Source organism: Eleginops maclovinus, chromosome 12 (genome assembly GCF_036324505.1).
Source record: "Eleginops maclovinus isolate JMC-PN-2008 ecotype Puerto Natales chromosome 12, JC_Emac_rtc_rv5, whole genome shotgun sequence".
Classification (NCBI taxonomy): Eukaryota; Metazoa; Chordata; class Actinopteri; order Perciformes; family Eleginopidae; genus Eleginops; species Eleginops maclovinus.
Genome location: NC_086360.1, coordinates 18,194,605 through 18,220,921, shown reverse-complemented (window position 1 = coordinate 18,220,921; position 26,317 = coordinate 18,194,605). Strand labels below are relative to the sequence as shown.

Here is a 26,317-nt window from a genome sequence, read left to right as displayed (position 1 = left end):
GGCTAACATTAAAGTGACTTTTTTCTTGATGAAGCAGGATAATGACGTCCTTGTCCACATGCTTTTGTTTCTCCAGGTCCTGAAGCTGCTGATCATGGCCTGGGACCGACGCCTCATCTTCACCATCGGCACGTCCAGCACCACTGGAGAGTCGGACACGGTGGTCTGGAACGAGATTCACCACAAGACAGAATTTGGCTCCAACCTGACTGGTCACGGCTACCCGGACCACAAATACCTGGACAACGTCCTGACAGAGCTGTCGGCCCAGGGGGTCGGCGAGGACAACCTGAAGGACTGATTCCTGCCTGAGCTGGTTCACAGGAACAGCGCACAACATGCCCCACCATCTCCCAGCAAAGGAAGCTTCATGACGTGCCAAAAAGCAGCCGACAACTCTTTACTCCCCACACACGAAAATACCCCGCAGAAGTAATGGCACAAGAGCAACTCAAGCAAAATAAACAACGTGGTTATGGTCGATATCTTGATTTATGTAACCTAAGATTTTCCCCCCTGCTGTCTCTTGATCCATGCCCTGAGCATGTTGTGTACACATTTTCTCAGAGGGTAGACAAGCGTAAAGACAAGGTGAGGTTTCTGTCTTGGTCAATGGTATTTAACCCCTTTAGATCAAACTGAAGCTGTTCCTCTGCACTTGATGAGGGGACAAAGCTGGCGTATTTTTTAAATGCTAAACTCCAGAATGCATGGCCCAGACTAACGCTGCATAATGAAGATTGGGCAATAACCTGCAATCTGACGAGATGTCGATAGATCAGCTGTTGCTCAATATTGTGAAGATTATATTTAAGAGAATTTCAGCATATTGAATTAATCCAAAGGAATTCATTATTTGCATCCTCCTTTTTCTCATATATTTGATTATTGTCCTGTAACAAGTGGTGGTTTCGTGATTTGAAGGAGACTTTTTGGTGACTGTAAAGTTGCAATGGGCTATTCTGAAATGTTCCACTTCAGATACTTTAGGTGAATTGTTTTCTACAATGAAAGTGTGTCCTGTAGTGCATGAAGTAAACTCCGGAGAAATAAGGCTTTGAAACATTGGTGTTTGATATTAAACCTATGTTCTATAAGCAGAGACATGAAAGATAGAAAAACAAGCATCTTACCAGTCAGTCTGATGCCTGTTATGAGATGTTGTAAACTGAAAGGCTGTGGTTGTTAAGCGGGATTTTATACGCTCCAAGGTTAAACTCATTTGTTTTGTTGACACACTGATGACGCTGACCTCTGTGAATGTAAGGCCTGCGTTATTTTTCTCCCTGTTGGAGGCAAACCCGGGTGTCGGCACGATCCATCATGCTGACCATACATGAGGGGTGAGTGTGTGATTGCGAGGCAATAATATGCTGGCTTAAGGTTCTTGAGGAGAAAAGCTGAACACACTCCTCGCAGATGGACGTTCGTCTTACAAACACCAACAGTTCTCTCTGTTGGAGATCCATCTTTGGCTCCTGCTCGCCTGCCATCAACAAGTCTCTTGTGAGCTTGTTAGCTTGTACAGCAGGCAATGAAACATCTCATTTCCTGCGTGAGCTCACTCAGAGTTGTTAGGCAAGATGCTAATGTATGGCCTCGCCCCCATATTTCCTCCTCAGCAGCAGCAGCAGAGTACTTGCAACCATGCAAATGTTGGTCAAGTATTTAGTTCGCCGGGAATAAAATGTTCCTGCACTCTCCATATCCACCTCAGATTTTATGCCCGTGAGGTACAAAGTTTTCTGTAGATCCTTGGTGGAGTCGTACTGTTACTCTACTCGGAGATTAAAGATAACACAGTGCTGCATAATTCTCCATAATTATATCTGATCAATTTTAATGAGTGGGGGATGTAGATCTATGGTTTATCGTGTGAGCATCCAGCTGTGAGCTTAATTTTGGAGTGAATCATAGTCTTCCATAGCACTTTGAGGCAACGGTTTTGTTCAGTCAGTCCATTTAATTTTTAAGGAAATTGTCTTAAATTGTGTTTTTTTTTATTGATGTTTATAGACCTGCTTGCGATGCTTTGAAAAATATATACAATATACATTTGCAAATGTGATATACCTTTAAATTCAAGCTCAATTTGAGTCGATGGTGTTAGTTTAATTTATTTTTATACTCTTCTATATAGAATATATAAAATGACCATCTGGCCCACATATCTATACACAGGCACATGTTAACATGAATACAGAAAATTTGGCAAAGATGAATTTGTCAGTATGTCAGGGACTGTTGAAATATGTACGACATGTTATGGACGTCTTATATTACGAGTAGTCTTAGCGTATGCTGCTGTCGTTACCTTAATGTAGAATCTATGTAGTCGATCCTGTGGACTCCAATAAATACAGTGAGTGTGTCTTTATTATTGGTGGGGGAGCTTTAGCAGCATGAAGATGTCCGTTCCCCCTTAATGGGCCCATTCTCTTTTTCTACTTGTCCAGAAAATGGAATGGTTGCAGTAGGCAATCTTTGTTCAGTTTGAAGGTGAAAACGGCATGCCTGGGTTAAATAAAAGCTACAAATAATTTTTGGGGTCTTTGCTTTAGGTACATGGAGCAACAGATTGGTGCAATTTGACCTGAGTCAGTTGTCAATTTAGGTATAACCTACTAAAAACACATTTTTTCAATCATCTTCTCACTTTATCTTACACAAACACACCAATACATTTTTTGCCATTTCTTTGTGTTTATAGCCTTGCTTTTCTTAAAGCATGTTAATACAAAAAGCCTCTTTTTGCCTGGCATTATACCAAGCAATTCAACAACTAGAGGGTTTGGCCTGTCTGTTTGTATTTGTCCTAAAAAACAGAGTGTAACAAACCAAGGTCTGAAGTTCACTCACAGCTACAAGCTACGTAGCTACAGAAGTTAGCTGTTAGCTAGATTTTGTATCGTTAAGCTAGGCACATTAGCTTTAAATGGCGTCTTTGTCATGAGTTTTTTTATGTTATAGGGAAAAAAATAGTTTTCAGGGGCTTTGAAGTACTTCTGTGTATACACTAACACCTGCATAGGCAAACAAACCACCAAAATTATTTGTGAGTGTGATTTTTGACCCAGGTGTTGAAAACAGTTTTGTTTGGTTTTTTCCTTCACAACCTTTTTGACTCCCTTTATATTACGGGACAGCAAAAGAGAATGCTTCCAACCTTTCAGGGAATTTTTTCCATGTTGAGTGAAGTTTTGTTAACCAGAGAAATCCAAATGTTTGCTTCTTCTTTGACTTTCCCTTTCCATGTGTCGGCCTTGTAGTACGGCCCTTTAGACTTTTCAGGTGTGTACAGACTTATATGGCCATGACGAAGAATACATGGTTTGGCATACAGTATGTGTCTGAAAGAGAGAGATGGTGTTTATGCAATTTACTATTTTTAAGATCTATTACATGATTTATGTGTAGCAAGAAGGCAGATCTTTTTGGTTTTAAATGGCAATGGATGTTTTCTTTATGGGGTGCCTACCTCCAGGAACAAAGGGGTTGCGATCCGAAGATGTTCACATGCTATGAACTAGAAAACATATATTTTTGATGTCTTTTTTTTTATTATGATTGTCTCTAAAAGAACTATAACATAACATTGCTGTATTATTCTTATTACGATTCATTCCATGCTATTTTCACTTTGATTAGAGGTGTTAATCACTTTTATTATGTGAAGTTTTTACAGTTGTACCCTCTTATACCTTGACATTTTGCGCAGATAAACTTTGTGTTTTTATCTGTTTGTCTGAGTGAGTGTATGTGAATGTATGCAGAGTGTGCGTTTAGTAAACAGATATTAGGTTCATGTCCTTTGAAGATACAGTAATGTTCTCCGAGAGATGCATGTTAACCAAACTGTGAGCAAGTTTATTGACAATGCATAGCTTTCTGCGTATGAAAAAACCATAGCTTCTTTAGAGATATCACCCAGGTCTTCTGGGGATTTAGCACTGTGGTTTTGCATCTTACTCCAGATAGATAGTTTATTTCCTCTACCGGGTTTGATTTCCGCAGATGTGGATGACTCAGCGTTTGGCTGCTCTCCTCACTCTTTTATCATCTCGAACATCCGAATGTGTTGCATTTGAAGTGCTCATTTTTATTAACATCTTTCAAATCATGATTTTTGTGGTTTGATTTCTCTGAAGCAGTGTCTACATATTGCTATTTAAAAAGGTTCACAAAGATAACAGAGATCAATTAAAAGCAAGATATAGAGATACATTGATTCAACTATAAAGGGCTTCTTAATCTATCGGTCTTTATTGAATTGTGATGACATCGTTGCATGTTTGTGTGTTTCTTGTGGAAAAATAAATGTGCCCTGGATAAGGGTAGTTTGTTTGAACTTTTGTCACCTTGACTCCCCCTTCGTTATTTTCTCCTCTCGGTGGCATGCCATTTAGCTCCACCATTTCCTTCTCTTCAGCTTACTCCGTGCTCTACACCTCTTTATATGGTTATAAATGAGCTTTGCTGGAGCTGAGGAGAGCAGCGGAAACGGTTTTCACTGGCAGTAAATTTGCTTTATGATCCTTTTCTGTCACTGACTGTTGTATGTTGGTGCTGTGGTGAAGAGCTGTGTTAATGCATACTACAGCAGGCCTGTGGGAGATCAGTTTCCCCTTCAGCACACACCCTCTTCCTTCCATAAAATGACCCTGCAGCTCAGGGTTCAGTCTCCCCCTAACAGATCCTAAACCCCCTGCCCCGCCTCCTCCTATCGCTCACCTCTCATGGCGAATGAGAGGGAGACTGCAGCATCACTGCAGGTAGGTCTGCTCTCATTAACATTTAAACAAGGCCAGGATAATGAACGGTGGCATAATTTAACATTCGATTCTGACTACTGTTGGATTATAGAGTCTGAGGGTTATGACGGTTTGATTGAATATTTCATTGAAAAAGGGCAGTGAAGTGGCTATGATTCCGTGAAGCCGCGCTGGGACTGTTCCTACACGTAATTTCCTGTAGTAGCGTAAAAAAAAGTCAATGCTTGCAGCTATACAGGAACAGAAGATAAAAGATTAGATAATTAAAGCGGCCTCATTATGCTTTTTGGGGTTTTCCCTTTTCTGAAGTGTGTCAAATGGTTTTTTGTGCATGTAAGCTCTAAAATCCCAACCAATCAGAGCAGACTGGACTCTGGTATCATACACATGGTGAAAAGAGGTGCTGCAGCACAGGGAGTATGAGAAAAATAAACATATTTTTGAACTTTAAAGAATGGAGACATGTAGAGGCACAAAATACAAATATGAACCTGAAAATTAAATGAATAAGTTCTCTTTAAAATGAACTATTTCTACCTTTTTAATTTTAACCCAACCTAAAATTGGGCAGTGTTTTAGTTTTCTGGGTTACAAATTTGACGCTAGACTTATTAGCTCAAATAATAGTTTACTCATAATACAGTTGTGTTTAATTCACAGTTACAATCCACTTGGAACAAACCATCATTTACAAAAATAAAGTACAGGCAGTAGTGTTTTTCAGAATAAAAGCCCTCATTCTGGGAATACCAACTTCACAAGCGACATCTGATGTTTCTCTGGTTTAGTCTAGATGAAGAATATTGATTGTCATGTCTGGCATGAGTACTATGATGTCACATTTAATGTTTACTCCACAAGTAAATATTGCACTGAACTTCTTCTAAAAGAAAGAGAGACACTAACAGTAGCTGTAACACCAGAATATAATGTAAACAGCTCCAGAGGCAGGATGGCCTGTTTATGACTTTCTGGTAGATCACAGATATGATCTTCATTACATCACAGACCTCTGTCCCTCTACAGGAAATGGCCTTACAACTCACAGATACGCTAAGACAATTACGTTATTTGAGTGCTTCAAAATGATTGTTATTTTAATAATTTGGCATTGGTGAATCCTGACAGATGTGAGCCGTTTAAAGTGGCGCCTACATCTCAAGAAATGTAAACTTATCAATGGTATCATCTCACTTAATTGTTACTTCTTTCATCTCAGTCATATGTATGGACGTTACATTGTAAAATATACCCCTGTAACTCCAGGAATGGCTACATCAAATGTATGGACATTTTAAATATGCAATGTAAGTCTGACCGTAGCACCAAACAAAAGCAAATTGTTTTGTGTAAAGGGACCACAGTAACAATTGAAATAATATACATTTTGCTAACCGTACAGGCAGTGTTGTACTGCACCAGCATTTCATATACTCAAGTTGGGATTAGATAAATGTCACTGCTACATTGGAGAGAAATTGCCTCAATATAATACAAAACGTTGATAAAAGCAATATCAAAACACATTACATTCAGGTACTCTAGATAATACAACAAGCTTTTTGCATAAAAATGTGTGACCCTGACTAAGGTCCTGTACAGTATCTCAAAATATAAAAGCTTCTTTTCACATTTCACAACAAGTGGATGCAGGCCATGCAAGAGATTGCTTGTTATCTACATAAAAAATAGTCAGATCATACTCAAATCCCCCCCCCCCCCCCCCCCTCCCTCCCCTTTATTGTCAAGTATTATAATCTCTCCCCGGCGCAGTTATAGTTGGTGGCACTCAGAGAATAGAAAATAGATTAAAAGTGGCTGATTTCACTCTGCTATTAGCAGCAGGAAATGTACTAAAAATCTGGAAGAGGTTGCACCTTTCTGGCCACTTTTACTCCCTGACAAACAAGGGGGAATATCTGATGCTCAAAGGTGTTTTTACAGGATGCATGACACCCCCGTTTCAAAGATTAGTAGTGGATCCCAGTCTGTTTTGAGTCTAGGGATTCAGAATGACACTTGTGCCGTCCTCTGTTTCTCTGCGCTGGAAGGTGGCGTGAGCCTGCTCCAGATCGTCGATCACCGCCAACAGCCGAGCAGCGACGCTCTGACCTGGCTTCATCAGCTGCACGTTGCATTCAGCACCATCTGGGAGGCAGTGAGTGTACAATGCTCATGATGAAAGCACAAGGACATATACATTTATAAAAATCCTTTCACCATGGCCGAATATGTAAGGTTTTTTGCAGCTGCAGCCTCACCTGGGTGAATGTCAGGGTTGATGTTTTCTTTACTGCTGGACGTCTGATCAGAGTCTGGCAACTCCAAATATTTTTTCCTGCAGATTACACCAGAAATGAGATAAGCTGAATGTGATTAGTCTTTTCATACAGTTTCAGTAAGGCATTTGAATGTTTTGTTGAGCAGCATCAGGGCATTATTGTGCAACATTGACCTCTAGTGTATAGTAAAGGAACTGCTTCCAGGCTAAGGATGTTTCCAGACTGCTTTCTGCACCAACCTGAGTTTGTCTCTGCCCTGTAGCAGCTGCTTGTATATGGTCTGCGTCTCTACGTCTGGATCCAGCGGGTCACTCCAGTCCCCCAGAGTCACAGCTGAGTGGGTTTTACTGCAGCCTGTAACTGAGAGCCAGCATTTTATTCAACAGGGACGCACTTGTATATGACCTCTCATTAATACCTCATTTATATTATTATTATTTATATTCATATTGCTTCCAATGGACACTGATCCTACACAGCAAGTCAAAGTATCATTGTGTGATTTCTTGAACAATAACACAAACAACCATTTGTAAAGCCTTATTTCTTACAATTTGATTTTGAACTAGGCAAGTTTCTAAAAAATAATGGGGCATCAAGGCTACACATTTGATTTAATGTAAAAGGTAGAATTTGTATTTGTTGTTTAACTTGAGCTTGGTATTCACTGACACGTTTTGAGAAAAAACTTTTTTGTGCAACATTATTGCCATCAGTGAATCTAACTTTTAATATCACTTTCTAAATAACACTTTTGGGGAATTTGATTTGAAACATGTTCCCCAAGAATCAAAATAAAATTGTCTTATGAAATACCAGAAGATTGACATCCCTAGTGTCAAAGTACAATACGTTTGTAAATGTATTACGTTAATACTACTTGGTGGACATAAAACCCCCAAATGTAGTACTACCAATTTTACAAATGTTATACAATGACTAATGAAAAAACCCACACATTGCATTTTGATTCTGAGAGCTGTGACTCCACTGAAGCAACAAAAACATCGCAGCTACAAATTGAGAGTTTATTCATTAAAAATAGATAACCAGGAGCTTGACTTTGAAACCAGCTAGAAAACAGGAATCAAGCGTGAAGTTCCTTAGTGCATGTTGATGGACAATACTGCACTGAGATTATGTTAATTCCTGAAAATCCTTTTGGGGGCGTCTTGGGTGTTATTCATAAATAGGTTGAATATTACACTACATCCTAAATCCTAAAGTAAAGATTAAAAAATGTGTGCAGTTTTAAGAAGTAATGAAAGTGGGATTACCAGCACGGTCCGCCTGCAGGCAGCAGGTCCACTTGCCACTGCGATGAGCCCCCGGGTGGAAAGAGGGCAGCATGCGCTCATTGTAGATGCTAACTTTCCTGATTGCCGACAGCCACTGGTTCAGCTCATTCACATTCTAAACAAATACACCATTAGCTTGTTGGTCTATTAAGGTCAAACTGAAATCACAGCAGGAAAAGGGTGACTATCCAAAAATAATGAACTTATTATCTTTAAAAAATCACAGTGAATTGTCCATAAATAACATTTGATGAATAAACCTTAAACTTTCAATTAAAGAAAATGATTATTCTAATTTTACAGCAAAAACATTATTAGCTAAATTGTATTTGATCTGAAAACGTTACTGTGACACAGCCACAATTATTTCAAAGGGGCCCTATTATACTCTTCGGGGTTTTTCGTTTCCTGTAGTGTGTTATAGGTTTTCGTGCATGTAAATGGTCTGCAAAGGCTAAAATTCAGGCACAATATACAAATATGAAGCATAATAGAGCCTCTTTAAATCTGTGCCGAATCTAAACAAATATACGTTTTCACAGACAACTGAGAAAGGTTTAGAACTTTGTTGGCGTCTGACTTGTGTCAGTACCAATGCACCTTGCACTGGATGTACATGGTGTGCAGCTGTCCCTCGTTGTCCTGGGTGATGACCTGCATTACATTCTGCTGCTGAAAGGCATTTTCGTCCACCCTCTCCACAGCACACACGCACTGAATAGGGATTGAAGAGCGCACCTGCAACAATTCAGCCACAAACCACCGCACCAATTAACGCAAGTATGCAGTTTGGTATGGATCATGCTTTTGCATTGTGGCGTACACGTGAAATAAAAGTGACATTTGATCACAGGGCAAAATAAAAGAGAATTCTAATAAAGGGGATTTTATGCACACATTAGGCTAAGGGGAACAGTGTGTGACGAGGAGGAAGTGAAGATGAGATGAGCGTCGCAGGAAAGGCCACTTTAAAGTGTAAATCAGCCACTTCCAATGGGAGCTTGTTTCACTGAGACTGGAGTGCTCCAACATTGAGGAAAGGGGCCAGGACATTGTCCTCAATCTGATTTGCAATGTTAGCATGAATATCCACAGCCTTCAATTACCCCTCGCCTTTATTCTGGTCACACAAAGCCGAAACTGGCTCAAAGAGAGAGCTTTTTACTGGGCTAGAGAGAGCATGCTCCCCTCTCCGTCTCCCTCTCTGGCTGGTGAATAAGAGGAGATCATTATCACAAGGTTAGGCACCACATGGTAATAACACTAATGAGATTCTCACAAGGACATGAACACAAATACAATTAAGCAACCCTGGGATGTTTCCTCTTTTTCTATGAGCCAAGTTGATAAACGTCCTTCAAAGGGAAGACACGGGGACTAATACATCATCAGAGCGTATATCAGTTTCTAATGATGAATGGGCCACTTTCAAATGACTTTAATTCAAAGTTTACTTTATCTGTTTTCAGCTTGTGTCTCAGACAAGAAGAACAAATAGACATTCATTTGGCAGACATCACTTGTGTTTTGATCCAAGTTTAAGAACACTACAAAATACTTTTAGTAGTAGCTGTTTGCCAAAGTATCTAGTGAAGTTTATATAAACAAATGGAAATATACACAATATAATGCTATAATGGTTAGTACCTACCTGCCAATCAGGCGTCTTGGCGTAGGACAGCGTCTCACTGGTTAACCAGAAGTAACGTTTCTTAAAAGCAAAGCGGGACAGCAGTTGGGGTCCCTCTGCCTTGTGTTTGTGGAGGTACCCCTCTTTAACTGTGACCGAGGGCATGAATACAGCCCTCTGTGGCACCTCAGACACTGTGGGATCAAGTAAACAGTGTTATAAATGCACTTTGCAATGCACATGTAATGGCATGTTCATCCACACAAGGTGGTGCTGCGTCTATAAACAAACAGAGCCTGTTTTATTGTTAAACTACAGTACAAGACTTCATTTTGTTCTGAAGTCACCTCCTGCTCCTTCATCGCCACATGAAAGAGGGCTTCAAAGAGGCGTGACAAGCGTCTACTTCTGTCCAACAAATCCACCTGAAGAGCATTAAATGTCAAACTGGCCTTTAAGAGAAAAGAGTGGGTGTGAGGTGCTGGAGGCGGCTGAAACACGATACATCAGAGGGGGAAGAAGTTTCACAACAACAACCTGACTGACAGCAGAAAGTCGCCCAGACGTGTCGGGCAGCCAATGCAGCGTGTACAAACACCTGAGGCTTCTCACTCCAGCTCCCTGCCAGCTCGCTAACCGTGTAATCTCTGGTCTAGTCTTCCAGCTAGTTATGAATATTTCACCACTACAGTATTGTTTTTCTTAATCTTAATACCAGCTGCTAGCTAGCAGCTGGCCTGCGGCTGATCAGTTCAACAGCATGACACGCTTTCCTTTGAGGTTTAGTGGTGTGTTCACTATCGCCAGCCTTACCGATGTCATGATCTATGTCGATCAACTTGTCCAGGAAGTCTTTGACGGAGGCCACACTGCGGAGGATTATGGGATGAAGAGGCGCCATCCACTGCTCTTTTCCGTGACCCAGCTGAAGGCCCATGTTCCCGACACTTTGCAATGCCTGGTGACCACAGAGACACAGTCAAAACTCGCATCTTCAGCACATCAAATCCGTAGTGACTGTCAGAACTCAGTATGAGTGACTGCATTTCTCAAAGTGGAAGATCAAAAGGGTGCCTGGGGGCCAAACATGCTGTGAGGCCCTTTGTCCGGCCCACACCTGGCCCCAGGCGAGGAGGAGGTTCCTCTCTGATGGTGGGCTTTGAACCGCAGACTGGTTGTAGCACACACAGAGGTAAAAATAGCCTGTTCCCTTTTTACTGTAAGGGACCCATGGCAACAGCACTTCAGCACCATGGACAGCAACCACAGAACCCACACAAGTGAGAAAAACAAGGTTTCACTTTCCTTCTAATACTTGACCATGACACATTGGTTTTCAAACAAATGGAGGGGGTTTATGTTAGCGTCAATTGAGGAAAAAGAACAAGGAAATTGTGTTATTTTGTTGTTGGATCTATTTCAGCAAGATTTTTGAGCAGGGCATAATGTGAGAAGCCATTGTTCAAAGTTTTCTGTCACGGCACTGAAACACGCTACACACCCAGTGTCGTTGGTAAACCAATACACTGTGAGATGTGCTGTGTTTTCTCTTGAGTTGTAACAAATCAAATTCTTTGTACAATATAAATGAATTGCAGCCTCTCGGATGGTTTAACAATGCTATAGGAAAAGAAAACAGGGTGTTTTTTTTAGTATTAATCAGTTTTGATACTAACCTTAACTGATGACTATCAGCATGATGTAGATAGCTCAGTGCTTTATCGCCTGTGGCATGCTGACTGCAGATAGCTCAGTGCTTTATCGCCTGTGGCATGCTGACTGCACAGTATAAACATCTTTTGCATTCCTGCTTCATATTTATTTGTTTAACACTTGCAAATCAAAGTCCCTCAGTGTTCGCTGACAGCATGTGGCCTCGCTTCCATTGCATCCACCACTTTACAACTTGTTTTTTTCAGTGACTAAGTGCCACGTTTGGAATAAATTATCCATAGCCGTGTCTCTGCGTATGTCTGCGTTGTGAATCATACCTTGGCCAGCAGAAGCAGCGTTCTGCTTGTACGCGTATCAGCGTGCTGATCCCTCAGCTGGAACAGTTTAGGTGTGAGGATTGCAGGAGCAAAGAATCGCAGGAAAAAGAACCCACTGATGGCCAGATACTTCACATCCTGTTAAAAAATTAAGTTAACAGCTCTGTCTGAAAATAAAACATGTTATAATCATTTGAAGAGGCCCTATTATACTGTTTGGGTTTTTCGTATCCTGTACTTGGTTATTTAGGTTTTTGTGCATGTCAATGGTCTGCAAAGTCTAAAATTCCTGTGTTCCCTCCCTGCCTGAAACACCTCCATTGGATTCCTTCTGTAACAAAGTGACATCACTATTCACTCTCACTTCTATTGGCTAGCGCTCAAACACATTGTTAATGATAGTCTAAGGGCAGAGAGATCTCTAATCTGTTGACCAATCACAACAGATCCGGCCAGCAAACTATTCAGAGCAGACTGGGCTCTGGTTTCAGACAGAGGGTGAAAAGAGATGCTGCAGTAAAGGCAGTATTCAAAAAACAAAGAGCCTTTTTGAACATTAGAGCAAGTAAAAATGTCAGAGTAGAGGTACAAAATACTATAATATAACCTGGAAATTAGCATAACAGAGCCCCTTTAAATGTTTAGATCTCAAATATATAAACCATGCAGATACATTAAAATGCTAACAACTGTTTTTGTTCTTGCTTGTTTTGCTCCAAACTGACCTCGTTCTCAGGTTCAGCAAATTGCTCCTCCACTCTCTTGTGTAGCTGTTTGAAGGCCACTCTCATCACAGGAGGACACTGATCGACTGAGCCCACGATTGATTCAATGATGCTGGTTAAGTAGCTCTGAAGCATCTCCACACTGCTGTCCCGCACCTCTGCCTCTGAAACTGCACCCTTAAATGAAATCCGTCTTCAGGGAGAGAGAAAGTGTTAATGACTGAATCCCTGTGTCACAAAACTATAGAGCATAATCAATCGGAACACACAGTTTTGTGTATAGATATGGCTAGAATAAAATGCCTATAGCTGATATCCACTCTGTTCCTGATTATGTCATTATAGTGAGAGCTTGCTGTGAGTTTGAGCACTGAATTGAATATGTCCGGGGAGATATATAAACAGGGAGTGGAGAAAACAAACAAGGTGATGGCAGGCAGATCCACTGCAGACAAGGAGCACATCAGATCCTTGATCTCCCTCCATGTCAGAGATAGACATCTCAGGGGGCTCGTAGCAGTTGCCAAGCAACAGCCTCCCCCCCCCCTTTTTACATTCCTCTCTTTTCCAATTTCTCACATTGATGTCTTCCTCTCGGTTAAGAAGTGTAAAGTAGTGGGCAGTCCCCTGTGGTAGATTTTCTGTTTGACCATTTCAACACATAGATTGTAATCTACACGCATGTGTGGCTTAAGACGAACCCATGTGAAGCAGATCTGGAGTATTTTTAGGTCAATACCGGGACAAAACAGTATGTAATATTTAGGTATTTCTTACCTTGTGCGGTTCAGGTCGATCTTACATGGGTCCAGCTCGATGTACTTCTTCTCATCAAAGATGCGGTTAATGATGGGCTTCAGCACCTCGTGCAGATACAGCATGCCAACAGCCTGACAGCAATGACATACCATATGTCAAGTAATATCTCATTTGCATTTATGCTATGGGATTTTCTATATGTGTAAATGTGCATAGTAAAAGAGTTAACAGGGTACAGTGTCATGCAGCAAGGGGACCAGAAGAGATGTGACTACTAAGTGTATAGTTAAAAGGATAGGGAATGTTGATTTATTAAAAGGTTAGAAATAATTAACAGTCAGATTATGATTGCACTCACATAAGAGACAGAAAAAGTTCAGGAACTTAAAGTTAAATAGAATTTTCAAAAAGGGATTTGTTAAAACAATTTCATCAGAGATACGCACCTTCATGAACTGTTCCATGGCTTTGGAGGAAAGTGAGTTGGAGCGAAATAAAGTGTTTGGATCACCTAAAAGAGCAAAACAGAAAAAAGAGAATAAAATAAACACTTAACCATTGTTTTCATTGCTGCTACCACATTCCTTTTTATGCAAATTAAACAAATGCACTGTCATTACTACTACTGTTTTTTCAGTTTATTAATTTTTAATTCGTTTTTCTTGGTAACATAACTGGACTAGGTTACAACTACACTACTGTGTTGCAGTCAATAAAGGATCCTTAGTTCTCTCTTTTGTTGGCGTTCTAATAGCCTATTGCTTGATGTATATTTAGAAACAGAAAGAAGGATCCCACCACTGTATTTAAAGCTCCCAGTCAGTGCAATGAAGATAGTTGTAAGCTTTCACAGAGACACTCATTAGGCATATAATCATGCTTGATGGAAATCTCTAACACTGCTTCATTTAATTCACTATAAACTATAAATAATTTGCTTGGATCAATTCGCAATCAGGCTTTTAATGAGTCATGTTCATGCTTCCGTTTCTTTGTGTACGTTTTTTTTTTTTTACCAGGAATTGATCTAGTTTAGAAATGGACAGCCCACCTATGTCCTTTCAAGAGGCCCTATTATGCTTTGTTGTTGTTTTTTTCCACTTTCTTGTTGTCTTGTTGTTATATAGGTTTTTAAATGGAGTGGACATCTCTAAGCCAGCTAACCAATCAGAGCAGACTGGGCTCTGGTTTCAGGGTGAAAAGAAGTGCTGCAGCACAGGCAGTATGAGGAAAATAAAATATATTTTTGAACATTCCTTTTTCTTTACCCCAGTGCCAAACTTTAATGTCTGGCTGCGTGCGCCATCTATTCTTGATCAAGCAGTTACCAACCGGATCATTTGGAGTTGCTATGGAAACGTGGGCACTATGCTTATTACCTCAAACTACACAAACTAAGCAAACCCGCAAAGACTGGAGAACAAATCTGTTAGAATTAGCGATGGTTATTTGGTGCGGAGGCAAAAACATGACTAATACAGACCACACAGAGAAGCCATGAAAAGACTGTAGGGTGGGTAAATAATTGGCTTCAGGGTAGTAAATACAGTGCTGGTAGACAAGAACTGCCCACACACACAACATGAATGTTCAGAGACCTTAATGTCAATTCAGAGTTTAAATAGAAGCAGCCCTCAGAAGGTCGCTGGAGAGTTCAGAAATACCTCTGACAAACACAAATACTGACTAATAGAGATAAACTTCTTACGCACACTGGGTATTACCTAATCACTTTTCTGACATGCATAAGGATTTGAACAAATATTTGCAGCCATTAAAAATTCTTATCTTTGTGATAAGAGTACATTAGGGCTGCCACCTCTCAGCTGAATAGTCGTCATTTTGGTTGTTTTGGTCTTAGTCAACTAAGATTAAGAAATGTTTTGTGCTTTTTCACGCTGAATTCATTATTTGAAAAAAGCATATGAACATATCTCTGGTAAACACAACATTTAAAGTGGATCTTTTGCGCGATTCTTTGTGGAGGTTTTTAATTTACCAAATCTGTCTGACACTACTGTCATTTGTGTTGAGTTGAGCATCTAAGCTTTAGGTTTTAGTTCACAAAATGCCAGATGGTCTGCATATATCATACGTTAGACTTAGTAACAGTTCTGATGAGTGAGCTCTCAATATCAAACTTTCACTACACAACAATCGGGGCCAAAAGATAACCTTAGTGTCGCGTTATCTATAAAAGTTCAAACATATATTATATATTTTAGTTGAATCCACCTTTAACTTTGATTTGTGTGCATTTTGTCTCTATCTGTGGATTATTTACATAATATTAACATGTGTATAAGAAGTTTATATTGCAAAATCCTTAGTTCTGGCTCACAATAACCTAACATTTTCAATTGTTCTGATGTTCTTTACTCTTACTGGTGTTGTTGACCTCCCGGGTGTTAAGGTAATCCAGGAACGGCACCACCAGACCCTGGCCCAGGTAGATCTTCACCAGAGTCATTGCCACATCCTGACGGCTCTCCACCGTGTTCACCTCCTCCAGCATGGTCAGAGCGCTGCTATCCTCCACCTGCAGAGAGAGGACTCAGGTCAGAACACCACTAACACAAAATAATAAAAAAGAGGCAACACAGGTTCATAGGGTGGAATAAGATGCCCAATATCCAAATCGATTTTACAGCAGCAGCAAATGGAAAGTGCAGATAAAAGGCAAAACTAAGTATGCTAACATATTCAATAATAGAGCCAAGCAGACGTTACATAATCAAGAAGTGTAAGAGCAGTATAACACAAGTAAACTAGCAGTGAGCAGTTACAATAATAAAGGGTAAAAGATATTTGTAGAAACATGGCGATGTTGACCTCTGTAGGGGAGATGACTGACTCCACCAGAAGGTGAATGAGGGGCTGATAGTACACAGACGGCAGGATCCGATCCTCCACCAAACGAACCTTCAGACGCAGCGCTCCCAGCTTGCCACTGGCAACAGAGCATAAATACAACAGAATAAAAAAAAACATATTTCCTGCACGCCTTGATCTTATCATGAAGCAAGCTATATATATCCTCAAAAAGAAGGGAACAGTATGCTACGTGATATGAAGGCTGAAAACCACAGATTTGAGTATAATTGCATATCATTCATTTTTAAATGTTGTCATTTTTAAAGCACTGATAAAAGCAAACAAATAGTTAATGGGGATACTGAGGGTGTGGTAAATGTCCGATACAATATTTTAGCAGTGTTACCAATGGAGGAATGACATTGTAAGAAACAATATTTAGGAGTTAAAGAAAACGTTAAAAAATATGTAGCTTTAACATATAGTGCCAGGTAATAGCTTTTGCATTGACATTACTTCTTTAACCGCTGTGAAAGTAAATCTACATCCAGCTTCTACTCAGCATGGTTATCCACTCAATAAAAACCCTTTAACTCTGAGTAATTTCCTAATGAACCTCTCTGAAAGGATCGTTTGGTGGTTCACTCAGCTCTCTTTGTTCTAAAATTATCTCAAAGAACAAATGCTGTCAGACACCTGGCTGTACTCCTGTGAAAGCATTCAAAATGCATGAGAGAAAGCACAGAGTGCATTTTAAAGCACTTACTGTTGCTCAGTTCAAGACTTCCAAAAGCAAAATGCTTGTCTCAGTTATAAAAACACAAAGTAATCCACATTGGACAAACAAACACACCCATATTTCTCACCCAGCATCAACCTCATCATTTCCCAAGGGAAGCAATCGAAACCAGCCCTCTAATGGAGGTGTTTTGTGCAAACAAGCAAAAGGGATTTCCACCTGTGGAAAGAAGGGGATAACAAGGATAAAATACTAGACTGAATAATAATATGGGAAAGGCTTTTCTTCCAGTTGAAGCACATTGTGTAGTGATCATTATTACAATTGCACCAGCCTCACCTTTCCCAGGAAGTCATTCTTGCCCACCATGTCCCAGTCCCAGACCTCCACAGTGACCGTCCCCTCCTCCCTCAGCTCCTCTGGATCCAACTCCAGCTCCAGGGTCTCTCCCCAGTGAGGGAAACGGGTCTTCTTGATAATCTAAATCCCAGCAGGTACGGGTGTAAAAAAAACTGTTAAACCTTACATGTGAATACCAGTTTGAAATCAAATGGCAATGGCAATCAATAACCATCAATTACAAAAGCAGAACATGTGTCTCCATTAAAACCAATACACACTATACTTGCACTAGGGCTGAGAAATGTATATATATTATATAAATATTGTGATGTGAGACTATATATGGTCTTCATGTTTTGATATTGTAATATCACATAAATGTTGGATTTTACCACATTTTTAAAAGCTGTATTTCAGCAATCTGATGTATTTTCTGGACAGATCAGACAGAAAAATAGGCCTTTGCCTACTCACTCATTGTATCCACATTCCAGATGACAATTACTCCAAAAAAATCTAATTGTTTAAGTAAATTTCTGTAAGCACCGATGGTCAACCCTTCAATATTGTCATGATATTGAGACCTTTGGTCCAAAAATCGTATTAATATTCTAAGATTTTCTACATACCACCCAGCCATACCATGCACACACAAACACACATAGAGCTCACCGAGGTCTCTGCACTGTGGTTGTTGAAAATAAGTCTTGTAAATGGATCTGAGGTTCCAGAAATGTCTCTCGGAGCCAAGTCTCTGTGGATAAAAACAGACCAATTACAACAGAGTTGATCAATACACTCAGATTAAATATTCTGCAACATAAATGGCTTAACATCAAACAGCTCTCCCACTTGACCTTATTCCTTCAAACTATTCACTATCGTCTGAGCAGGTTTGAATAACAGTGTTGGGGTCTGATTGACATGCTCATTAGAGCCTTGAGAGGAAAAGATTGTAGCCGGGGACGCACAGATGGGGCAGTGAGTGGTGTGATAGTGGCAGTATGACTCAGGAGGGGAGTGTGGAGGCCTGCGGGGTGATCGTGATAAGATTTCAGCACAGAAGCAGCGATGACACTAACAGGTTTCAGCTCCAGTAGCGTAACTTATGATTGATGACCAGTTTAATCAACTTTAAACTACATTAGCTCTTGCTCAGAGTCTTTCTTTCTGATCAAACGCATGCTATTAATGTTTAGCACGTCCCTTAATGAACTTGTTTTCATCACAGCAGTAGCAGGAATTGTTCAGTTACCGGGCTTCAATGACTTGACATCGCAGGCTGATCTTCTCCGTATCTTTCAGGAGCTCCAGACTCAGATGGATCTCTCCCTGGACTTCTTCATCAGGGTCCACCCTCGTCAGGTTCAGCCAGCAATCTAGTCCTGATCAAAGAGGCACATTTCATTGATACCACACTTCCCACAACATGAAGGGAGCATAATAAACTAAGGATGCAAGTGTATGCAAGTTGTTTTGGACAAAAGTGTCTAAATGACATATCAAATGCACAATTGTTTTTTACAACAAAAAAAAAACGTCTGTACTGAAAAAAATGTACAGGGAAAATCATAATTTGACTATGCGTTAAAATCCTGTGACGTGGGTGATTTCTTATGGTGCCTATGTGTTGTTCATCTGTGCCTATAAGCTGTGTGCATTGATTTTTATGTCAGTGTTTTATTTTATTTGTGATGAATGTTGTGTTGGCTATCTGCTCTGGCCGGTAGCCTACGGCACTTTGGTCAACATGGGTTGTTTTTAAATGCGCTTTAAAGGCAAATTAATGTGAATTGACTTTATAAAGAGAATAGAACAAGAAAGCGTTTAGATATCCAATGGCTTAACAGCTGACACTTTTACCAGATTTTACCAGATAAATTAATCAACAGAAGAATTATATGCAGCAATTTGATAACTGAATATTTCTTAAAGGAAAACAATTCCAAAAGTTGCTAGTCCCAACATCTTTTATCGTTTGTTTGTGCAATACTAAAGTCAGCATTTTAAGGACTTGGGAGTGTTTATGGAGGGAAATATCAAAATGATGACAACAAATTGACACTGAACTGAATGAAAGATAGATAGTTACATTTTAAAGAGCAGTTTGCCGTCTTTGATGGACTATACATTATGTGATAGTGTTATGTCAGTCCAGTCACTTTCAATGTACATTTGTATTATTTAAGAAATATCTCACAAAAGGGACGGAACAATGTCAAGGCTGAACAGTGAGAGTATTGCTGTGAGGGAGTATCTGACTCAGTGTAGCAGTGAATCACACGAGTGAAGGCCGCGCCAGGTGGCTCTCAGGAGGACGCATCAGTATGCAGCAAACATACCATGGTAAACACAATTGCATAAAAGTACAACAACATCACGACATACCATATTTTAAATGCTGGGTGTCTTTAAGAAAGTGCTAAGGTTCATGCTGAGGTAAACACTGTGACTAATCCCTTGAATGCAAGAGCCTCTGTGAGAGGGCACATTAAAGTGTTTGAAGTTATTTGAAATGCTTTGATTGTTCTCCTCATTTCACAGCACTGCAGGCTTTTGCCGGACTTTATGTAAACAAGCACCTGGAGAGCCGTTATAATATTTTATGCATCAATTTGAATGCTGATTTTAATGCCTGCGAGTTTACACAACCCGACTCTCAAATAAATGTAAGCAAATCAAATGAAATGTGTGAGAAAGCACTGAGAAACCAATTCCCAGAGACTTCATCTTAAAATGTCTCCTCAATCACTCTGACCTTTGATCAGGTCATGTGAAGCCATGTGTGTTTAACCTACAAGCTTGGGTCATGCACCCGTCCTAATACAGATCTGTTAAGTCATACCTTTAGGTTGAGATCCAATGGCCTCTTTGCTCAGCGTTATTTTTCCAATAACATCATCATGGCTGCAGGGAAAAGAAGAGATTTTCAGATAGAAGATATTGGAAATACTATCAAGTTGTTAGAGAGTTAAATGAGGTGAATTTGAGGACAGATTGTAGAGTACTGGCAGTCATAAGGGGAGAAGAGAGAAAAAACAACCTTTAATCACTCAATCTGGATATCCATCTGCCTGATGATATTTGTTTATGCAAAGCTTAGGAGTTTTTTTTCCCAAAACATTAAACTGTACATGAGGTTAATGCTGGCTCATTCATGCCAAGTTAAGCAAACAGACATGGCTTGGAGGATCATAAATCTACTCACAAACTGAAGAGTAACGGTTAACTATGGGAATCATTTTGATAAAGCTTTGGATGGCAGTGTTACCCAATCGTGTCCTCGTCCATGACATGAAAGGAGAGCGAGTGGAAGCCCATTGGGAGGTGCAGTGTGTACTCTTCCCCCCAGAAAGGACTGAGGTTCTTCCACACTGTGGCGGTCCTGAAAGAGAGGTTTCACATGCTTGTTAGCCAAACCCAAAGGCAGAAAATATCACATGAATGTATGTAATAATAGAAACCAGTAAATACAGGAGAAAGAAATCGTGGCAGCATCATAAGCCCCAATTTACCCACTAAAGGTAACCTAAGAAAAAACAGTTGTGCTTTTTAAGAAATATGTGAAAGAAAATAGTGGGATTAGAAGATGATAAAACTGCAGCAAGAAGAAATAACATGGGTCTGCCTTTTATGGATCTCTCAAAATTTATTTTTACATTTTAACGATATACTCTGTAGTTTTAGTTGTTTAAGCACTTAAAATTATTCAAATAAAAAAGAAGGTTGGGAGGATCTGCTCACAATTTAGTGATACATGCTCTGTGCTAACAGGCATCGTATGTCTTTTAGGGATTTTATGGTAAAAATGTTAGGATTCCCTGCATCAAGCTCAATATTTTTGCTTAAAAAACCATGATAGGCTCCAGGTAGGATTGAGTAAGCCTTCTGTGTATCTCTTTATGTTTTTTGTATAAGGGCTCTTAAAGCCCAAAAGGATTCTTCTATGAGGATAAGCAGGGCTCTGTATTAAAAAAGTATTAAAAAAAGTAAATTACTGAAGGTTTGCACTGAATGCCAGGTCGGATATATAAATGATTTCATCAATAGTTACCCATTAAGATTATGATTGTATTTATTTGTTTCAATTAAAAAAGCACGTTTCATTTTAATCAAGAAAGGTATCAAAAAAGTAACGCTTTAGTATTAAACCATTCATATATCTTATTGTTAATAGTTTCAAAAGATTTCAAATACCCCTAAGAACAGTTTCCTTATAATAAACCTTTTTCTCTCTTAGCGTGTAGTGTACCCAAACATTTCCCATGTACCAGCTACACCATCCATGAACATCACACTCGAGGAGTCAGTTGGCCAGTAACACCACAAGTACCAGATAATTAGTGTGAGTATCTTCAGTGAATCATTGTGCTGTTTGCCCTAACATACCAGATGGAACAATAGCCACTGAATTCACCCCATGTTCTTGCACACAGCACATTTAAAAAACAACAACTGCGAAATAACACCACTTCTACTCAATATTCTACTGTACTATAAAACTGGCAATAATGTTATTTTTTCTCTACTTCGGATTGATTGAATCATCTGTATTTTTGTGCTCACACTGAGGATCCCCTCTGAACCAGCTCCCAGCATTCTCCTTGCTTACAGGAGCTACCTGCAATAATTGATGCAGGCTCTCCATGGTTACCTGCTGTTGTTTTAAAGGCCACACCAGTATCAGGTTCTCTGTGGTGGAGGAGCCACGCTGTGGGCACCACCACCCTGATCATACCCGTGTTTACATACGCAGAGTAGCAGGAGACCAGCAACAAATTAACAACTGTACATATCCCAACTGTGATGACAGATATTCAAATATGGACACATAGACTGTAGGCTATATATTTCCTTCAGCTGTAGCTCTGTATCAATGTATATTTCTCATGCACACCTTCAGTTATAATCAGAGAGAACTCACCTGGCCACAACTTCATTGTCAACTTTAACAATGCAATATGGATCACTGGTTCCGGAGCTTAAAATGACAAGAAAAAGATATGACAGCATGAGATAATTTGCCTAATTTCATTTGACGTTGTGTTCACAATACTAGTAAACAGACACGATTTCACCTCTTATTCCTTCAATTTGTGTAATTTACAGTTGACATAAAACACAAACTGTCATTTTAGATCTAGGATGAACTTTTTTCTTGTCTTATTAAAATGATAAATTGCTGTTAGACAATGTTGAGGCTGTATATTGCGAGAGATAAGACTTGACCACAGAAGCACATGCCATTCAGAGATTACTTACACGTCTTTGGCCGGGAGGTTCCTGCCCTCGACAATTCTAAAATAGAGAGATGTGTTTCTGGCCATTTTCAGTCGAGTGGTCTAATAGTCCAATTTTCCCTATGTTCCCATACGCGCTCTTATAAATACTGCTCTTCACCTCTGCAAGTGAGTTTTCTTCATTTCATGGCACCTTTGGCGCGTGACGGCGCACAGCCCACCAGTAGCGCGCAACCCAGGCGCGCATGCAGCAGCCAGTCAGTCAGTGAGCAGAGCAGGTTGGATAGTCTGTCGTTAAACACTTTACAGTCTGTGATTGAACACCTTACAGTCTCTGGTTGAGCACAGTAGTCACAGTGTGTGCAGCTGGACGGTTTTCTGGCTGTTTGCCTTTCAAACCAGCCACATGGTTGAATCGTCAGAAATGTCCATTCTGAAATAAACATGATCGTATAAACTGCAGGACAATAAATCATGTTTTCATACCTCACATCGTTCACAATCTTATTTTAATTGAGGTCATTGCATTTGAAGATACGCTGTCTTGCTAATTTATAATAACCGTAAATGTCTGGTCTTACCTTGTAGGTGACGGTCCTCACGAGCGTCCCTTCTGTGATACAATGCCCCACCTGGTGGACACATCAAGCTACTGCACGCATCTTTACAGACAGGCATCTTGACAGAGAGCTATTGGGGTCCTGTTCTAAATGTGAATGGAAGCTACATCGATGGCTAATACAAAACACGAACTTTTCCTATTTTTTTAACTAACTTTAACCGGGTTTTGTAAACGTACGAACATAATCTGATAGTTAGTCTTCAAAAGACAACTTACATACTGGTTTCTTAGTTAAAATAGTTAAATTAGCCAAACTGATAGGGTACATTCAGCTGGCTTTTGCATCTGAGCTAAATGAGTTTGTATTGTTCATCATTGCAGTTAAGGAGATGGATGTTTATCCCGGTGTCACTGACGGCGATCCTGCAAAGCACCAAGAAAGACATTACTACCTCTTATCTGAACTGCAAACCTTAGTCAAAGATTTACCAAGGTAACTTAACATCAAGGGAGATTTCCTTCACACAACTCAGATGTCACTTTAACACCAGATATTGATGGTTGTATTGTTTTTCTCTTTGGTTAGCTCCTTCCAGCAGCGGCTGTCCTACAACACGCTGGGTGACTTGGCTCTGGCTCTCATCGATGGGACTGTCTATGAGATTGTTCAGGGGCTGCTGGATATTCAGCACCTTACAGAGAAAAATCTGTACAACCAGAGGCAAAAGCTGCACAGTGAACTCCAAGGTGAGTGCTCCCCTCTCTACCTTTCTCTCTAAGAAAACATGCTGTGACCAATCAGTCCTGCTCCAACAAGAAAAGTTCATACCTGTACCCTGGATAATAATAACATTAAAAATCTGATCTCCAAATGGAGCTTGATATTCAGGCTAACAAACATAATTGAGGGCCCAAAATAATGGTGGTTTTTTTTTTTTGTTCATCTAGTCTATTTGATTCATTCAAAGCAGTTTGAGCATTGATTTGTAAATCCTTGATGAAGTTATTATGGGTAGAAATGTGCTCTTATTTTTTAAATAAAGGCGAAATTACTCAAGGGTTATAGTCATGATTGGCTGAGTAATGTTGGTGCATGATTGGTGAGGTTGAGCCAAACACTTTTAAATAAGCCAGTTTTGAAAATTAAATCTTGCTTATATCTCTTAAAACAATCTTTAATTGCATAAAGATGATGAGTTCTGCAGTTATTCAATTCATTTAGACAAAGACAAGCTCGATTGTTCTTTTTAACGACTGGTCTTTGTTTGAGTTTGTGCCTTTTATGGTCCTTTTGCATGTGTTGCTAAAGTTTTGTTGTTTGACAGATATAAATTATTTTTTATATTAAACCAGCTTGGAATTGAAGGAAAATCAAGAGATGTATTTCAAATTGTGCTACCTCAAATCAAGAATTATGTAGAGTAAAATCATGCTTCAAGGAACTTGTCCTAGGTGTATTAATTTAAAAGTAAATGTTAGTTTGATGCTTGATGGGTTTTTCTTTTTTTGTGTGTAGCACTCAAACAAGACCTTCTGCGAAAACACAAGGATGCTTTGCAGACTTGCAAGTCGCACAACCTCACGCTTCTTAAATCTAACCAACAAGCAGAGCTGGAGGTAAGGCATTACAATCCTCTGAGTACTGAAAGAACTGTGATATGTGCTATGTTATGATTATTTTACTAATAGTTTTGTGTTTTGCTATCAGGCTCTGGAAATTCGAGTGCGAGAGGAACAACGAATTATGGATAAAAAGATTGTAGCAGAAATGGATCAGAAAGTGATAGACCAGCAGAACACCTTGGAGAAGGCGGGAGTCCCTGGATTTTTTATCACCACCAATCCTCAGGTAATGTCTACTCAATGCAGAAAGCATAGCATACTATGGTAGTTTAGCATTGAAAACTTGCTCTTTGTGATGCAGACAAATGTCCAGCAGATGGTGATATATGTCCTAACTTACTGTTCTTCATCTATTATGTGTTGTTATTGCAGGAGCTGACAATGCAGATGAACCTACTTGAATTGATCCTTAAGCTTCAACAAAAGGAGTCACAATATTGAATCCCTTGAAAAAGAGGCCTAATTTCGCCAAAAGAGGTGGCTGAAAAATGATGCAATGGCCTCTGACCGCATATGCTCACAGTCCAGTAATTGTGAGATTTGACATTGGTCAACGAATTGCATTGTGCTCTTTAACAACATGTTTATCACTTGTTGATGTAAGGGTAATATTCACCATCAGTACCAGTAGGACACAACTGGTTCTGATGGTGAGATGATTGCAGACCTGGAAGAGAGCCATAGTAGGTGATGGAAAAACATGAAATTGTTAAGCACTTTTCTGCCCTGTCGCACATTGTGAAATTAGAAAGTTAATGTGTTGGAATTCCTTTACAGACATAGTATATACGTATTCAAGTCCAATGTTGATGAATCAGACTGCCAGAAATGATATAGTTGAGCGTCAAGGTGTAATTTAAGGACACAATTATGGCGGCACCAGGGATTATTGATGTTGCCTTTAAAAAGTGAGACACTCCATAAGGGCCAGCTGATGCCTTTGTTACAAGTGTCAGTGTTTTGAACACTTTATTCTTTATTTATTTTAACAGTATTGAAATACAGTTCCTTCATTTTGTTTCTGATATTTTTGCAAATTTTGCTACCTTATTTGACATAATATATTTTTTTAGTGTTACTTTTTTTAAGGTCAGTGTGGCCTAATGTTTTCAACAATGAACAAATTAATAAACGATATGGATATGAACAACACCAGTATGGATGGTATCAGTAGACATATGTATTTGTTCATTTGTCATTACATAAATATTTTTTCATAAAACAAATGTTTTAAAAGTCACTCAAATTGTCTTTGTCTTCTGTAAACGTTTCAACAGGGTCGAGGTCTGTTTTTGTCAATCTCTCTCAGTAATTTGTCTAATTCATGTATAGCCAATATAAACATGTTCACCTAGGGAGAAACAGACAAAACAACGGACAAAAAAAAAGACCCGGTCTCTCCAACTGAGATACTGTAGATTCAATCATATGTGATGATTTCATCCCACCTGGACTATCATTTTCTTCATTATATCCATCTTAACATCATATGTGGACCAAAGGAGGCCCAGCTTGCTGCTATAAGCCCCTCACCAGGTCC

At 39.6% G+C, this 26,317-nt stretch overlaps 3 protein-coding genes across 8 annotated transcripts in view; 2 read left to right on the top strand and 1 right to left on the bottom strand.

Moving 5' to 3' along the window:
• dtx1 (deltex 1, E3 ubiquitin ligase) overlaps positions 1–4,348 on the top strand; it is a 44,444-nt gene extending 40,096 nt beyond the window's left edge. For all 4 annotated transcript variants that reach the window (XM_063896908.1, XM_063896910.1, XM_063896911.1 and 1 more), the window contains one exon: positions 77–4,348. In XM_063896908.1, coding sequence (XP_063752978.1) covers positions 77–301 — 225 coding nt within the window. In that variant the 3' untranslated portion in view covers positions 302–4,348. The remainder of the gene's footprint in view (positions 1–76) is intronic.
• A 2,166-nt stretch (positions 4,349–6,514) lies between these two features.
• On the bottom strand, positions 6,515–23,625 carry LOC134873676 (rasGAP-activating-like protein 1). Of its 3 annotated transcripts, XM_063897477.1 has the most exons (22): positions 23,174–23,624; positions 22,615–23,025; positions 22,277–22,333; positions 20,624–20,737; positions 20,198–20,259; positions 18,608–18,737; positions 18,025–18,106; positions 17,350–17,490; positions 17,138–17,229; positions 16,290–16,407; positions 15,843–15,996; positions 13,904–13,968; positions 13,476–13,588; positions 12,699–12,891; positions 11,974–12,111; positions 10,796–10,940; positions 10,004–10,176; positions 8,953–9,090; positions 8,332–8,467; positions 7,294–7,414; positions 7,034–7,110; positions 6,515–6,920 (listed from the first exon to the last, which is right to left on the bottom strand). In XM_063897477.1, the coding sequence occupies exons 2-22, from the start codon at positions 22,677–22,679 to the stop codon at positions 6,772–6,774; spliced, it is 2,463 nt and encodes an 820-aa protein (XP_063753547.1). In that variant the 5' UTR covers positions 22,680–23,025; positions 23,174–23,624; the 3' UTR covers positions 6,515–6,771. The 3 variants fall into 3 exon arrangements, 2 of the variants coding, with proteins under 2 accessions (XP_063753547.1, XP_063753548.1); XR_010166975.1 differs by lacking the exons at positions 6,515–6,920; positions 7,034–7,110 and having other exon boundaries at positions 7,388–7,414; positions 8,969–9,090; positions 23,174–23,625; XM_063897478.1 differs by lacking the exons at positions 6,515–6,920; positions 7,034–7,110; positions 7,294–7,414 and having other exon boundaries at positions 8,386–8,467; positions 8,945–9,090; positions 23,174–23,625.
• Positions 18,678–26,017, top strand: dgcr6 (DiGeorge syndrome critical region gene 6). Its single transcript, XM_063897480.1, has 7 exons — positions 18,678–19,698; positions 23,181–23,304; positions 23,536–23,647; positions 23,741–23,901; positions 24,671–24,771; positions 24,863–25,003; positions 25,150–26,017. The coding sequence occupies exons 1-7, from the start codon at positions 19,696–19,698 to the stop codon at positions 25,216–25,218; spliced, it is 711 nt and encodes a 236-aa protein (XP_063753550.1). The 5' UTR covers positions 18,678–19,695; the 3' UTR covers positions 25,219–26,017.
• The last annotated feature ends 300 nt before the right edge of the window (positions 26,018–26,317 follow it).